The sequence below is a fragment of the Rhinatrema bivittatum genome, chromosome 1 (assembly GCF_901001135.1).
Source record: "Rhinatrema bivittatum chromosome 1, aRhiBiv1.1, whole genome shotgun sequence".
Classification (NCBI taxonomy): domain Eukaryota; kingdom Metazoa; phylum Chordata; class Amphibia; order Gymnophiona; family Rhinatrematidae; genus Rhinatrema; species Rhinatrema bivittatum.
The window spans coordinates 215,192,514-215,210,453 of record NC_042615.1 but is presented as its reverse complement, the minus strand read 5'-3'; the positions used below and the strand labels follow the sequence as shown (position 1 = coordinate 215,210,453).

The following is a 17,940-nucleotide window of genomic DNA, read 5'->3' as shown; positions in this document are numbered from 1 at the left end:
GACTTGACTATGCCCTGCACCAGCCATGGGTGTAAGTGTAGCTTTAGAAAAGTCAAGAGAGTTTTATTTATATATCTCTTTTCCCTATAGTAAAAGCAATCTATTCTGCTGTGTAAGATTTTATTGTCCAGTGTGTGCTGGTTCATTTGACTGTGTTGAAATCTTCATTAGTCTTGACTGCGAGTGAAGCATCATTCATGATTTATTCTTTCATGATCAAGCATGGGTAGGGCAATTTTCAAATCCATCTGCCCAGGTAAATTGGCTAGGCTGAAACCTGCTCTCTTCAAATGCAGCTAAAAGGTGCATATATACTTTTAAATCGTATTTAAAAGGCACATTCCTTTGAGCATGTTTAGGTCAGAGGAGGAAAACAGTGCATGGACCTCACATTTTCCCCCCCTCTTGGCCCCCTGCACAAAGAGCAGGTATAAAGCACATGAGCCGTTTTAACGTGTGCACTACATGTGAGCTGACAAAGGAAAGTACTTATGTGCTTTGCCTTTGAAAATTTGGAGAAAGTCTGTGTGTTTATATCACCCACGTGGTTTGCAGCCACAGGGGCTTTTTGAAGATTGCCCACCTTACATTAATGCCTTCCTGACCTGTTTTTACCTCTGCAGCTTATATTAGGCATTCATTATATCCCTGCATTATCTATGCTCAGTACTGCACACACCATCCAGCAATGTTGTATGGAAATAACATGCTCATAAATTATAAGCATAGTCTTGAACATAAAGCACTTAAGGTACTTTTGCATTTTCCTTTCCAGAGACACTTGTCCACTGAAGAATTCCAGGAGGTCTTTGGCATGAGTATCGAAGAATTTGACCGGCTGGCACTTTGGAAAAGGAATGACCTCAAGAAAAAAGCCCTGCTCTTCTGATTGTTCCCAGGAGTCCCCTGTGCTTCTTCAGAGCGAAAGCAGCCTGCCAGGGCGACCGTCTCTGCTTGCTGCCGAACACTGCCCAGCTTCATTATGTCAGTCAAAGGACAAAAAAACCCCCCCATAAAGCAGGGGAAAGACCAGAATCCAGGAAAACGCATCTGATTTGAGACACCTTGCTATCCTTGCATGGCCAGCTGGTTCCTCGCAGTAGCTCATGGTTATTTAGTCATTTCATATTACACAAAGAGCCTGATTTACTAAGGCTTTTCTCCATTCTGTGTCTGGGGGTGGGGGTTAGGTGCAGAGGCAGGAAAACCTAGTGAATCGGGCACCCACCGTCTAGCTTTAAGTTCATTGTTGCTTACACTTGAAATTAAGCTTGACGCAACACAAGATTTAAAGGCGAGCAGCCACGAGTTCAGCTCTGACACACAATCCACCAAACAGAGTTTTCAAGATATTTCACAGTTATTACTGCGATGATGATGATGATGGCGGTGGAGGAAGAAAAAAACAAAATCAATAGTGACCATAAAGGTCTTCTCAATAGATGACAGACTAAAAAAACATATTTGGAAAAGGCCAAAGAAAAGCATGTTAGCCAGTAATGACTGCAGCTGTGTGTGTGAGTGGTTCCTTCTGGGAATGGAAGCTAATCTAACAGAGAATCTTAAACATGATCATTGTACGTTGATGTTAGTTATTGTTTAAGAGCCTTTGTACACACACACAGACAGAATGATAACTACCTGTCCTGCATAATAACCCAAAAGGTTTTATTTTGTTAAAGAAATATATTTCACCAAAAGGAGTAATGCTATATGAAACAGAAACATGATTTACTTGAGAAGTGTTACTTAAATGGCCCTCGCCTCAGAATAAAACTCACACTTGACGTGAAAGCAGAGTTGCAGGAGTAAAAATAGTAGCTGAATCCTAGCTCATTCAACTTTTAAGTTTCAGTCCATCCACGAGATTCTACATGGTTGTTTTTTTTTTTTTTTACTTTTTATTTCTTAAACAGACAGACATCAAGGTTTACACATTCACTGTTAAAATAAACATAGGGAGTCAATAATACAAGATAACACCAAATGAACCTCACACTAAGGAAAAGTCATTGTCTGTGGAATACGACCTGCCACTGCCCCATACAAAATCTTATAATTCACTTTTCCACTTGAGAGAATGTGCAAGTTTCTCAATACGAGCTGTCTCGAAAAGCTGCTCCCTCCAATTCTCCAGACAAGACATCCCCTTCCAGAACTGAGAAATTGTGAACCTTGCAGCCAATAACATCTGATTCACTAACAGCCGTGGCTTGCCTCCAGTGAAACTGGCCGCCAGAATCCCAGTAATGCCTTTTCCTATACTCTTTTCCAGCGTATAGTAATCTTGAATGCCTCCTCCTATAGCACCTCCCAGTCCTCTTCATCCAGACGAAGTAACATTTCAGTATTCCATTTATGTATTAGCATTTTAAACCAGGACTCATCCTCCACTACCTCCAGGAGACCCCTGCACACCATAAAGATGGGCTTAACTTTGGATTTAGGGTCTGTCCTGTATAATGCCAACTCCACCACATTAAACTGCTGGGGATCCCAGCCAGCATTCTTCAATTTAGTCAAGAAATTTGAAAGCAAAATGCACTGAGAACGGGTACTGGCAGATATGTCGCATTGCTTCTGAAGGTCACAATCCAAAGTGATGTCAAACAAGGACTGTTTGGAAATCATGGGGTTACGGCATATAAATAAAAGGGGGGAGCAGCTTCTCCTCCCCAACCCTAACCACCTGATGCTATATGGTCAAAGTATGTGTGTATAAGTTGTCCTAACCATTAGATGCGATGGTGAGAAAGTCACCAAATGTGTCAACTCCTTAAGCACCACAAATGCTCTTTCAATGGCTAAACCATCCCGAAGAACATGACCAGTCCAGTCTCACAGAGAGATCAAACAGGCAGCCCAGAAATAACATTGAAAGTTTGGTAATGCCATTCCTCCCTTGTGTTTGGGCAGCCACAAAGTATTGAGCCTGATCCGGGAGGGCTTATTCACCCAAATAAAACTGGAAATTAAGCCATTAAGTTCCCTAAATATCCACTCAGGAATAGCAATGGAACAGGTTGAAATAAAGACAGCAGATGTGCCAACACATTCATTTTTATGTTAATCCTCCTAGACCAGGCCACAGGCAATTCCTTCCAGGTGTACAGTCAGACCTCAGTTTAGTAAGGACCAAGCTGTAGCTCATTCTAAATAAAGTTGCTATCTTCTTAGAAACAACAACCCCCAAATATTTTAACTTAGTAACTTGCAACTTAAATCTGACCAAACAGTAGGGAATAACTGAGTGAGGCCCTATGGGAAAGATCTCAGACTTATTAACCTTTACATTATACCCAGAAACATTTTCATACTGATCCAGAATATCCAAACTATGCAGAGCTGACTTGTGGGAGTTAAACACAAATAGCAATGCACCATCTGCATACAATGAAATCTTATGACATTGCCCCGAATATTGAAACCCAAAATCTCACTAGACTGTCAAATAGCCTGAGCCAGGGGTTCAGTTACTAAATCAAACCATAAAGGTGAGAGGTGGAAACCCTGCCAGGTACCTGACAAAATGCGGAATGAAAAAGAATAACCATTGACAATTACTCTTGCCTTGGGCTGGGAATAAAGAGCACCTATCCACGCTATAAAGGCATGTGGAGGTGAGGGGATTGAAAATGTTCCAGCTGTATGAACATAAAAGGCCACGAGACCCTGTCAAAAGACTTCCCTGCATCCAGGGCCAGAATCAGACCTGGGACCTGAAAGCTATTAGCCCAATGAACGATGTTAAACAATTTCCTAATATTTGCAATAGAGTTCCTGCCTTTGACAAAACCAGATTGGTCCTGATGTACCAAAAAAGGGAGAAGAGATTCCAGCCTCACCTGAAGAAGCTTTGCCAGAATCTTAACATCTGTACGGAGCAAAGAAGTGGGCTTATGTGCTCCAAGAGAGATTTTACAATGGTTAAAATTAGTAATATCCCTAATATTATACACAACAACAAGAGATCCCATTTGTTCCTTGCTCTTTGCTATTACCCACCCAGTATTCTGCCATACAGTTCCCTGTCCATGTGCAAACCTGGCAATCCTACCCAGCAGTGACAATCGCACTGCAAAGGATCAATAAGAAAAGATACTATTTTTCACCTGTAATTCCCCTAATCTATCCCCACCACTTCCGACTTCCTAACTTCAAACTTTCTTTCCAGTCTCTATACTTTTGGGAAGCCCTTTCTGGACATAAAGAAAGCCAACCTATTGTTATAATAATTCCCTTATCAAAGTAACTAGTCACAGCTGCTAGCAGTAAAAGTCATTTTAGAAAGTAGCTCCGGTTTCTAAGTACGCCAAGCCTAGCACTGCGGTGCAATATAAGTTCTTTGTTAAGCTGCTTTATGATGCTCTTACCATCAAGGTATGCTGCTTCCATGAGGATTCACGCTCAATGCAAACTTTATGGAGAATACATTTACTCCAGATGTTCTGCAGAATCATCAAAATGGACCATTAATGAAACAAACTCAAGCACAGAAGAAATAAGATCCTAAAATAAATGTATAGGATGGCATAATGTGGCCTGCCACTGTAATGGTCTTCCCTCTCTCCCCAGGCCTGAGCAAATCCCCTCTGCAGAGAGCACCCAGGCCTGACCGTCTCCCGTCAGAGGGGGTAAGCTGAACCTAAAGCCCCCTGCTCCACAGCACAGAGCTGGTGCCTGAGCCGTGAGGCCAGCCCTGTTCCACAAAATCGATTTTATGGGTTTTTTTTTTTTTTTAAATATTTGACAGTGAAGCAGTGTGACAAGGTGGTGGCTAAAGCCAGAGAGATGCCGGGCTGCACAGAGAGAGGCATAACCAGCAGGGGAAAGAGGTAATAATGCCCCTGTTTTTGAGGTCTCATCTGGACCACTTTGTTCAGTCCTGGAAAGGATAGAGACAGGATGGAAGCGGTCCAAAGGAAGGCGACCAAAATGGTGTGAGGCCTGCACCAAAAGAGTTATGAGGCTGAAGGGCCTAAATAGGTAGATACACTGGAGGAGGGGATAGACAAGGGAGATAGGATACAGACTTTTAAATATCTGAAAGGGTATAATTAATAGTGCACAAGACTCAAAACTTTTCAATGGAAAGAAAACTGTTGAACAAGGGGTCGTAATAATATGAAGCTCCAAGGGGGGGGGGGATGGCGGCAAGCCAGGACCAACATCAGACAGCATTTCTTCATGGAAAAGGGGGGGTGAATGCATGGAATGTCCTCCCAGAGGAAGGAGTGAGAAAAGGGACAGTAATGGAATTCAAAAGGACATGGGATTCCTAGTGGCTAAATAGAGACGAAGGAAAAGAGTATCCTGTGTTGACTGGAATACCCTGCACAGAGCAATAAGTACCCTAAGAATAGAAAAGAAAACAAAAAACCTTGCTGGGCAGACTGGGTGCCGTCATTACTATTTTATTATGTTACCCTTTCAGGATCCTTCTGCCTGTTCCTGCTTCCAGTCATCCCAGCCAGGGTGCTTCACTCTAATCCCATTAACAATAATGTAGAGCAGTATCTCTTTCTGTTGACCCACCAGGAACTGAAGTGACCCCCATTCCCCCCCCCCCCCCCACTTCCTTAAGGCAAAATGCAGCCACTTACAAAACTATACTCAGTGCCTATGAGCAGGTGTTACTTTTAAGTGGCTCCTATTCCTGTCTCCCTTTGGTACCCATCGGCAGTATTCCCAGCCCCAGTCAAGTGCCGATGTTCTCTTGGTACTACTGCTCCCAGAACTCGGAACTCCTACTCCTCATCATTCGTACAGAGTTACTAGACATGCACAACGCTGTCGTTCTTTCCCAGTGTGAGCCCATCGTGCTACTAGCTAGGTAGTCAGCCAGCCCTGTATCTGAAATATTAAGGACCTTTCTTAAAATTCAGTATTGTATTTATTTTATTTATAACAAAAATAAAATGCAGACGTTTCAAAACTGGAGAAATGTACAGGGTGTGCAAAACAAGTGCTTTAAATTTCCACACCTGGAGTGCTGTTTTACATTGAAACAAAGGTATGTCAGCCCTGTTGCATGGTTTAAATTTGCTGTATTTTATGCTGCTATCAGTGTTACGATGATTATGGGCCGAAGGTACCGAGCATTTTCCCCCATAGACGCAAAATGGGAAAAGCCGTTCAGTACATCTTGTCCTTTTGTGCCTTTGTGGAGAAAATGTGTACTACAGGTGCCCCAGCATCCAATAGACAGCTGGCACCCTCCTGAACCTTACATCCTTGAGATGACTGAACAGCTCTGAGGTGGCAATGGACCTGAAATATAATAATTCGGCTTTAAACACAGCAGAATGTGACTTGCAGATCAGATATAAACATGCTAGAAATCCCATACATGCAGTATGACACCTGCACATTCCTGTCAAGACCAGAGATGTAAAACTTGCGGAGAAGTCCACAACGTAAAACACTGCCTTTGTAAAAGAGCAAGTGAAGAAGGGGAGGGGAAGGTGTCTACTAATGTTTGATATTAGTGCCTGCTCCATTTTGAAAGTTAAATAACCTAGCTAGGAATTTCATACCATTGAAATGTGGTCACTGCCTGGTTTAGGCTTGCTTTATTTTTAAAGTGAGTTGCTAGTTTACCTGTGATGTTAGCAGTGTTACATAAAAAAGTAAACTTTTTAATCATTTATGGTGTGCTTTGCATCTTCACTACCTTAGATGTGTACACTTTCACTGTATGGTATATCTTACAGTATACTATATAGCATTCTTCTATATTTTTTTCAGGATTAAAATGTACAGTAACTCTACTCATCTACCAGCAGTGTTTACTGTAAATGATTGTTTAGGATTACAACTATAAAAATAAGCATGTGTGCATTCTGAACACAAAGCCTAATAGTATTTACTTTTCAAGATGGCACTTTGCACTGCTGGATTTTTCCATGTCCCTCGCATGAACTGTATTTCAGCAAAGGTGCAACGCATGCCAGTGGGTTTTTCAACTTTTAATCGCCCGCTGACCATAGTTTAAGCACACTGTTTTCAGTGTTTCATCTGCTCCCCTACCACCACAATACCCTTTTCATGTAAATGTATAAGCTATTCATGATATACCAGCAGAAAACACAGTCTGCCAGACATTAGGAGCGGTGCAAGAGAGGAGACATAAAACCTTCCATCCCAAACGGGATTTCAAAATTACATACTACCCGTTCACTTTCCTCATTACATAAAGAAACTGGTTTTTGAGATAGAGGTGTGCAGCTGAAAACTTTTCATTTGTTTCGTTTTGGATTATTTGCTTTGTTTTATGTTATTTTGTTTTCGTGTGCACTAACGGACGGATTTTAAATCCTTCCCCCCCGTGCGTAAAATCCGGCCTTTAGGCACGTGGCCGGGCCTTGCATGCGCCAAGCCTATTTTTAAAAAGGCCCAACCACGCACGTGCCGGCCTTCTTGCAAGGACCGGGCCTGGCGGTGTGTTCTGGGTGGGGAGGGGCAGGGGGCAGGCCGGGACAGCGGCATTGATCGCTGTCCCAGAACCTCGCAACACCGGCCAGCTGCCGGTGCGTGTAACTTACCAGGTTGGGCCCTGAAGTAAAATGGGGAAAAAAAAAAAAAAAGGTAGGACTTAGGGATTGGGGAGAGGGGAAGGGAAAGGAAACTAGGGTAGGGGGTAGGGAAGTTCCCTCCCAGTCCGCTCCTTAATTGGAGCGGTCTGGGAGGAACTGGGGAAGGCCGCGATGCATTGCTGCGCAAAACTAGCAAAAATCTATCCCCCCTTGCGCGTGTGGATTACAAAATGTGGCACGCATGTGTGTGTGGCCTGCTGATTTTATAAACGTTATAAAATCGGTGCGTCCATGTGTGTGTGCCGGGTAGTGTGCGTTAACATGATTTAAAATGTATTACATTTACTTAATGCATGTTAATAGTTTTAGTATGCACTAAAATATTTAGCATGCACTATACAAAAGAAATGACCCCTCACCTTCCCCTCCCTTCCCCTACCTAACCCACCCGCCCGGCCCTGTCTAAACCCCCCCTTACCTTTGTCGGGGGATTTACGCCTCCCGGAGGGAGACATAAATCCCCGCGCGCCAGCGGGCCGCTAGCGCGCCGGGACGCAACCTGGGGGCGGGTCCGGAGGGCGCGGCCACGCCCCCGGGCCCGCCCCCGGAACGCTCCCGACACGCCCCGAAAACGCCGCGCGGTTTGGGCCCGCCCCCCCCCGACACGCTCCCCTCAGAAAACCCCAGGACTTACGCGAGTCCCGGGGCTCTGCGCGAGCCGGTGAGCCTATGTAAAATAGGCTCACCGGCGAGCAGGGCTCTTAAAATCCGCCCCTTAATATATTACCCTTTGTCAATGAGAAATCAATTTTATATTACTCTACAATGGGCCCCCAAATATTTCAGAGATACTAGGCGGAGTCAATAAATAAGGTGAATTTAAGCTGTTTTGATGCTATGCTTAAATTCACCTTATTTATTGAATCCCCCATGTATTTACACACAGTTTCGCTATAGACAGTAGATACACTAATATTATGAAAGTATATTCTTTCAAGTATCTAATAAAATTGTAGAGAGCAAAAGCCAGTGATGTCTCTTAAAACAGTACTAATATTCTATTTTACTTAAAGCAACATTACTAATCATTTTTTTCAACACCTCACTTGGCAAACAAATTAGGTTTCCCCTTGTTTGTTCTGATTTCTACCTAAGGGGATCATTTTCTATCCCTATCGCATGAGAAAAGGGACTTTTTGCACGCGATAGCTAGACAGGGGCGGAGTCGGGGTGGCGTTGGGACCGGAAGAGGAGGAGTCGGGGCGGCGTCGGGGCAGACGCGGCGGAAACTTCACCGGCGGCGATAAGGTAAGACCCGTTATCGCCGCCGGTAGCACACCCAATAGCACCACCTTTCACGGGTGCGAAAGCCGGCAGCGATAACACCGCGGTGGTGCGATCGCTGCCGGCTTTCGCAGGCCCGCACCCCCGCTTCACCTCCCCACCCCCCATTACCGCGCGATTCAGAAAACTTTGCGAAGATAGAAAATCCAGCCTTAAGTTCTCAGGCAAAATATAAGTTTTTAAGGTTTTTTTTTTTTTTTTTTTTTTTTAAATCTTCATCTTTCTCACTCCATTAGCAATGTAAGTGAATCAGAGCACTGCTGTGTCGGCTCCTATCAGACAATCATGCAGGCATCACTTTCATACATGCAAAACATGAACACAGCCCAGACAGCAGTAGAGCAGACATTTGTGGGAGAAAAAAACCAAACATAATGAGTGTGGAATACCTTCCATTTCAAAAAGCACACAAAATATATTAAGCCAATCTGAGGGCAATTTTCAACTCCATTTACCTGGGTAAAGCATCTGTTGGAAATCTGCTGTCCCTCGGTTTGGCTGGAAGTGTGCATGGAGTTCCACGGCACAAATGCTTTTAGTCAGATTGAGGGAGGGGGCATGTTTTGGATGGGTTCCAAAAACAACGTACGAAGAGTAAAGTTTCACATCCCTGAGTGTTATTTTCCACCACAGTTTTGCCTGCACTAAAAGCAGGTGCTAATGTCTGCGGGTAATTTGTACCCAAAGCAGTTTTCAAAGGGAACACACATGCTTATGTTCCCTTTGAAATTTGGTGCCAAGATCCAAGGGTAAAATGTAAAAGGTCCTTTTTTTTGCCTTAGTGTTATTTGATTTAATTGAACTTTTGAGTGCCCAATTTTTTGGTTGTCTCTACCTAAGAATAAAACCAACAGGGAAGTTAGAATGCCGAGAATTGGATGCGCATGTGTGCGCGGGTAGCGGATTTTATAACATGCGCGCGTCAACGCATGTATGGTTATAAAATCGGCGGGTCCATGTGCGCACGCCGGGAACTGTGCACACATGGAAGCCTATGCGCAGGTTTTAAAACTTACCTTTAAGGAGGTAAAATTCAAAGGATTTACACTTGAAATTTAACATACAATCGTAGCAATTTTCAAAAGCCCATTTACACACTTAAGGGTAGATTTTAAAACATGCCCGTGGTTCCCGGTGCGCATACATGGACGCGGACTCAGAGGGAACTTTCCTATCCCCCTACCTATTCTTCCTCCCTTTTCCCCTCTCCTCCCCAACCCCTAAACTTACCCTAAGGTTTTTTTTTTTAATATTTAACTTATCTGCTCCTTTGAGCAGCAGTAAGTTCCACGCACTAGCCGGCTGCCGGCGTATGCTTCCCCAGAACAGGGTCTAATGTCCAACAGCAGAGTACCTGCATACATACAAAAATAAAATGTAGCGGAGGGGAAAATAAAATACAAAAAGACTTTATTAACCAGATAAAAATGGCTATGTCCTACACACAGCTCAATCAACAAGCAAATGAGGAAAAGATATGGTCACTCTCCTACCCCAACTCACCTTTCAGTTCCAAGAATATAAGAAATTGCCATACTGGTTCAGACTGAGTGTCCATCAAGCCCAGCATTCTGTTTCCAACAGTGGCCAATCCAAGTTATGAGTACCTGGCATTTACCCAAACATTAAATAGATCCTATGCTACTAATGCCAGTAATAGCAGTGGCTATTCTCTTAGTGAACTTGATTAATAGCAGTGTATGTTAGAGATGTGTATCGTACCGGCAATCGTTTCCGGTTTCGTAGAACCGCGGGAAATTTAGTTTCCCGCGATTCTGACCGTTGTTTTTTTCGGCTGTCCCGATCCGAAAAAAAAACAAACCACCCCGATCCTTCAGATTTAATTATTTACAATCCCCCACCCTCCCGACTCCCCCAAAACTTGCCTAAGGTCCCTGGTGGTCCAACAGGGGTCCCAGGAGTGATCTCCCGCTCTCGGGCCGTCGGCTGCCAGTAAACAAAATGGCGCCGGAAGCCCTTTGCCCTTACCATGTGACAGGGGCTATCGGTGCCATTGGCCGGCCCCTGTTACATTGTAGGAGCAATGGACGGCCGGCGCCATCTTAAAAAATGGCGCGGGCCATCCATTGCTCCTTCCATGTGACAGGGGCTGGCCAATGGCACCGATAGCCCCAGTGATATGGTAAGGGCAAAGGGCCATTGGCGCCATTTTGATTAGTGGCAGCCGACGGCCCAAGAAGGGGACATCGCTCCAGGGACCCCCGCTGGACCACCAGGGACTTTAGGCAAGTTTTGGGGGATTCGGGAGGGTGGGGGATTGTAAATAATTAGATCTGAAGGGTTGGGGTGGGTTTGGGTTTTTTTTTTCCTGTGTGCCCTTTCTCCCCCCCCCCCCCAAAAAAAAAAAACAATAAGAAAACCTCACAAAATTTCATGGGGTTTTCCTATCATTTTCGGGGACCTCCAATACATGACAAATTAGGAAATATCGTACGATATTTTAATTCATCAAAAAAACAATGCACATCCCTAGTATATGTACTTCTCCTCCAGGAACGTATCCAAACCTTTTCAAACCCAGTTACACTAACTGCCCTAACCACATCCTCCGGCAACAAATTCCAGAGCTTAATTGTGTGCTGAGTGAAAAACATTTTCTCTGATTTGTTTTAAATGTGCTACTTGCTAACGTCATGGAGTGCCCTCTATTGTCTGAAAGAGTAAGAAACTGATTCACATTTACCCGTTCTGTTCCTCTCATGATTTTACAGACCTCTATCATATCCCTCCCCCCAAGCTGCCTCTTTTCCAAGCTGAACAGCCCTAACCTCTTTAACTGCGTCCTCCTCCTAATGTAGCACCCACCTGAATGATGGACTTAAGTAACTTTAAAAGCTTTTATACCCCAGCACCTGTGGATATTCTCCTGTTAGCCTAAGATGAAAAATGATTACAAACTACAAAGACTCCAGCTCTTTCCAGGATCAATACAGCTTCTAGAACTCCTGCATTATGAGATTTCAGAAACCTTATTGTCAAGAGATTTCACCAAAAATGGCAGCCTACAGCTGAACCCTTTAGTAGGAATTATGCAGTTACCACCAGCTGTATATATAAAGTTGGAAGTATATATATATATATATATATATATATATATATGGGTGTTTGTGTGTGCATGTGAAAATAACTCTTCTTATTAAAGTACTGCTCATAGTTGCAAACTAATAAGTGTTAAATAATGGTATATTTCATTACTCACAATCACTGCCATAGGAATTTCATCACTCAAACTCACTGCTATATGTTAAAAAAAAAAATAAAATATATATATATATATCTATTAACAAAATGATACTCCTGTTCCTATATGATTTATCCCATTTTTGTCCTTGTGCCCTGCAATAATTTCACATTGCTAGCTTTTCAAAAATATGATGGTATCCTCCTGAGTCACTGAGCTGGTGGGAGCAAGATTCTGCTATCTTTACTGAAATATATCTGCATATCCTGACCTACCTTTGTGGTCACATATTCATTGGTTTGTCTTTTATTTAATAATTTAAGTTTAAAAAAAAAAAAAAGAAAATGTTTCCATCCGCTAGTAAACCAAGCACTACCAGGGTAATAATCTTGGTGATATGATATGCTCTTGCTTTAGGGTTAGGCATGTAAATCAGTCAGGGATCATCTCAGGCTGTCCATGCTGACAGCGTTAGTGTTTGTAAAGTACATTTTCTGTTTGCCTGAGATTTCTGGAAAGTGCACTTTTCAATGTATTTTCCTGAAACGGAGAATATTACAAAAGCTGGTAAACTGATGTTACCCTTTAATTTTGCCTAGCTCTAGGTTTTGTTATTTTAACGCTGATTTGACCTCTGATGAATACAATCTAAAACTGTCTGAAACAGTAAATTGTATGCTGTAACTGATTCAGTGGCCTGAACGTCACTGCATTCTTTCTACTTGTTATGCCTGAGTTTTGAGTGAGTGAGATGCAGAGCTGTTTCTTCCCTTGATTCACAACTGGAGGACCATGACAGTGCTGTCCAAGAGTATGCATGTCAGCGCTGTCTAAATAAATTACTTTTTGTGTTTGCACATGCCATAACCGTCTTTGTCTTTACACTGTCCAAAGAATATATGTTTTGATTAAAAGTGCATTGAGCAAAAATATATAGGTTTGGGCTTCATTTTGCAAGCATGGAGACAGCTTAAAATAAATGTAAGCAATTTTTAGATTCCCCTGCAGATGAGGTCATCCTGTGCAAACAAATGATCTTATCGGGCAGTCATGGCAGGAGGAGAGATGACGCCTGAAGGTTTGTCATATCAGCCGGCTACCAACAGAGACAAAGCAGAAAGCTCTTGCACCAGATTGCAACACACAGTGCAGGTTCAGAATGCTTGCAAGTGATTGCAGCATCTAGCAAGCAACACGGGGGCTTACTAAACTCCTACAGTGATGTAACACATGCTTCTAATGATGGCATGTTCTTTACTCTCCACTGTTGTGAAACTCTGATTCTGTCATATCATAAGCTTTGTGCTCCTTCTTAGAAGATCTCCTTCACATTTTACTAAAGCAATGTCCAAGTGCTTCTCTTTATTGCCATATTCTGTGGCATCGCTTTCTCTATAGCCTTAATATTAAATGTAATTTACTAAAGAGTCCTTTGCTATAAACCAAAGGCTGCTATTAGCTCACTTCTTTAGGGCTGAATTCAGAGTTTGATAGAAAAAGTTGGCTTTGCTTCTATTTATTCAAGCACAATATTATTGTCCTCTGGTAACAGAGTCATTTTTTCCTCAGTTTCATTTTAAGGGGCTGATGTAATAAGATGTGCATTTAAACTGTGTGCTGAAATTCAGCGCATAGTTTTGCAACGCACGTGGAAAAAAATGTAAGTCCCAGTGCAGTAAGCTAATGGTATGCTAATGCATTGGGAGTTTAGAAAGCACAGACGACATGCTTAGCCTGCACAAAATATGATTCTTGCACAAAAAACATATTTTCTGAGCACAAAGTGTCTCTGCATGTATGACAAAATGTATGCATAGAAATTGGTGTGCAAAGCATTTTCTCTACATACAACTTGCTTTATGCACAGAAAACTTGATTTCTGCACAAATTGGGGTAGATTTTATAACATGTGCGTTGGGCCTACAGGTGCGCGTGCACATGCACGCCCGATTTTATAACATGCACGCGCATGTTATAAAATCCGGGGCTGGTGCACGCAAGGGGGTTCACAATTGTGCACCTTGCGCTTGCCGAGCCGCACTGCCTTCCTCCGTTCCCTTCCCCCTAGCCTGACCTTCCCACCCCTTCCCCTAATCTTTCCCCCCCTAGCCCTACTCTAACCCCCCCAAACGTTTTATCCTACCTGCCGGCATGCGATCCCTCGACACAGCGGCAATGGGTGCTGTGTTGCAGGCCTCTGGCCCTGCCCATGCCCTGACCTCCCCGCCCACACCCCGCCCCTTTTGTAAAGCCCCGGGACTTACATGCGTTCCGGGGTTTTACGTGCGCCCCCGGGCATTTTGAAAATAGGCCTGGCGCGCATAAGGCCGGTTATGTGCATAAATCCTCTGGATTTATGCGCGTAACCTTTTGAAAATCCAGCCCATTGTGTTTTAGGGGCGTATATTCTGAGTGCAGGACCCCAACATTACAACCTCAAGTTCAGTCCCATAGACTAACATTAGCCCAAGTAATTTTATTCCAGTTCTGAGCACTAAGAAACCATGGGGCTAATGCAATACAGTACGCTTAGCTGAGCGCACTGTTTAACCTGCAGCTGGACGCGGGCTGTGTAGGCGAATACACAGCCCCTTATGCTATAAGGGGATTAGCATCTCCACAATGCGCATCCAATGTGCCAGGAAACAAATAGCGCTCAGCACATGCAAATGCATGCCGATGAGGCTGGGCCCCCGCGCCACTGGGTCCCCGCGCTGACCACGTGAGAACTCCAGCTCGGCCTTCCGCTTTCACAGCCCGATCCTCCCACCACTTACCTCACACCAGCGCGACCGCCCAATATTTAAAACCCAGGTGCAACCCTTGCAGTCCTCTTCGCCGGCAGACATCAGGACAGAAAGAGGAAACACAGAACGACCGTAGGAACTGGGAGAGGGGCCGCGCGACTGGCGCATGAGCCCACCGGGGTAAGGCCTTCCTCTCGCCCTACCACCGCTGGGCTCCCGCGCCGACCACGTGAGAACTCCAGGTCGGCCTTCCGCTTTCGCAGCCCGATCCTCCCACCGCTTACCTCACACCAGTGTGACTGCCCAATATTTAAAACCCAGGCGCGTTCCTAGGCGTTGCATGCCAGGCGTCGCGCGCCGAAGGTGCGCGACAAAGGGGCCTGCCCCTTTGTGCGCCCCTTCGTGCAGACCATTAGGGCAGCGCTGAGTCCTCGGTTTTTTCACCTCCGTAACCAATCCTTCCAATCCTTCCATCCTCTACTGGAACCTTTCAACACTACACAGAAGCAACGCAGACGTCCAACCACCCCAGGCTTCAGACAATCCCACACCTTGGAACCTTCATAAACTGAACAAAAAGAGAAAAAAGAGAAACAAAAGCTTGACGCCTCCAGTCTTTCTACTGCACAGCCAAACATCCAGACTCACACAGACTCATCCACACGCCTCCAGCAATCAAACAAACTTCCCAGCATTCATCCTGACAACTCCAACACGCTTCCCAGACAGCATCCATCATGAACACATTCGCTATCCTGATCATCTACAACCAACGGAGAAACTTCGTAAAACACCACACCACACCCAACCTCTTTCAAAAGAGATATATTCCAATCATGACTTCACCCTTGAACCAACATCTGGGCCTCACTCTATTCTCCCTAACCTTGCTCAATGCACAATCACTCTCGAAAAAAACTCACCTTCTACACGACTATCTAATAGAAACAAAACCAGACTGCTGCGCTATTACCAAATCTTAGCTGAAACTTGAAGATACGGCACTAATTAACCAACTCCCCACACACTACTATGACATATTCTCCATTCCCAGACCTAAAAAAAGAGGAGGCGGTCTGCTATTAGCCACAAAAAAAGAACTAGGTCTATCACTACAGTTTACAAACACATCAACCTCTCTCGAAGTAGCGATTTTCAAGTCTAAATACCTTCAAATCTGCCTCACATATGCCCCACCAGGAAGCCTAGAATCGGACCCGTCCCCTTTAATCGAACTCATAGCCAAGCACATAAACATAGACTCCCCTGCTATAATAATGGGAGATTTCAACCTCCACTTGGATAAATCACCTCAATCCTCTAGTTGCAAAACATTTCTCACCTTGCTTAAGTATATGGGTTTCAATCAAATCATTAAGGGTCCAACATATAAAGCAGGACACACCCTGGATTTAATCTTCATAAATGAAAGCCTTAACCCCGCCTCATCCACGACTTGCTCCCCAATCCCCTGGTCGGACCACAGATTGATTTCTATAACTCTGAAGAACATCCAACCCACCCCCCAACTGAGACAAAAAACCACGGTCCAATTCAGGAAATTATGCAACCCTGACACCATTAGCACACACCTATCCACAGCATTAAACAATCTTGACCTCTCAGATGCTGATTCAGCCACATCCTCCTGGATCAAGATAACTAAAAAGATTGCAGACCTTACTTGCCCTTTAATTACCAAAGACACTCTTTCAAACTCGAACAACAGGAAACCCTGGTACACCCCACAACTTAAAACCCTCAACCAAGAACTTAGAAGTATGGAACTTCTATGGCAAAAAAATCTATCCCTATCTAACCAGGAAGCGTACAAATCTCTCATGCACCGCTACCGGATATCCATCCTACAAACAAAGAGGGATTTTTACTCACAGAAAATCCACCACTTCATCTTCGATTCTAAAGCATTATTCACTCTTGTCTCATCTCTCACCAAAGCTTTCCCCCTGACCATCCCAGACGATCAAGCTGCCAGCAAAGCCGCCGAACTAGCAACATACTTCAAGAAAAAAATCACCGACCTAATCACACCATTAAATGCCAATAAGGGTCCTCTTCCTCCTCTCCATTACGCTGCACTTATTCAACAGAACACAAATCTGGAAAATTTCGAACTGACTTCCTCCTTAGAGATTGAAGCAGTCCTAAAGAAGCTCAAACCTGCCTCACACCCCACGGATGCAATCCTTTCCAACTTACTCATCGCCATCCCTAAAACCGTCACCAAACCAATCGCCAACATCATCAATTGTTCATTAATACAAGGCTCAGTTCCAGACCCCTTGAAACTCGCAATTCTTAAACCACTTCTGAAAAAACCTAACCTATCTCCAGACGACCCCCGCCAACTACCGACCTATTGCAAAACTCCCCTTCAACTCCAAAATCCTAGAAAAAATAGCAAACAAGCAACTGTCGGAGTACTTGGACAATAACAAAATCTTAGCACCCTTGCAATTCGGCTTTCGCAAAGCCCAAAACACCGAAACTCTATTAATCTCTTTAACAGACACCATACTCATGAATCTTGATAAAAAACAAACCTGCCTACTCATTCTCCTTGATCTATCAGCCGCCTTCGACATGGTGAAACATTCAATACTCTTGGAGCGGCTAGCCGACATCGGCATCAAAGGCACCGCTCTGAACTGGTTCAAGTCTTTTCTACAAAACAGATTTTACAAGGTCAAAGTCAACAACAATGAATCACACCCCGTCTGCTCTTCTCTGGGAGTCCCTCAAGGCTCCTCATTATCCCCGACTCTCTTCAACATCTATCTCTTACCGCTATGTCAGCTCCTCTCCAAACTAAAATTAAATCATTACATTTACACAGACGACGTCCAACTACTCATCCCAGTGAAAGAATCCCTACAAAAAACCCTAGAATTCTGGAACAATTGCCTTATATCCATCAATAACCTGCTCTCAAGCCTTAATTTAATCCTTAATTCCAATAAAACGGAAATACTCCTCATCTCACAGGACGGTAACTATGCAATGCCAAACCCGAACCCTACCAGTCAACCAACCTTTTCTTCTCAAGTGAGAAACCTCGGAGTCATCATGGACAATCAATTAAACCTAAAGA

The 17,940-nt window shown here is 44.0% G+C and overlaps 1 protein-coding gene across 1 annotated transcript in view; it reads left to right on the top strand.

Annotated features, from left to right (window-relative positions):
• Positions 1 to 6,645, top strand: part of ABLIM2 (actin binding LIM protein family member 2) — a 431,671-nt gene extending 425,026 nt beyond the window's left edge. Inside the window, exon 21 of the mRNA XM_029591702.1 lies at positions 776 to 6,645. Within this exon, the coding sequence (XP_029447562.1) occupies positions 776 to 889 (114 nt within the window). The 3' untranslated portion in view covers positions 890 to 6,645. The remainder of the gene's footprint in view (positions 1 to 775) is intronic.
• Positions 6,646 to 17,940: the final 11,295 nt, after the last annotated feature.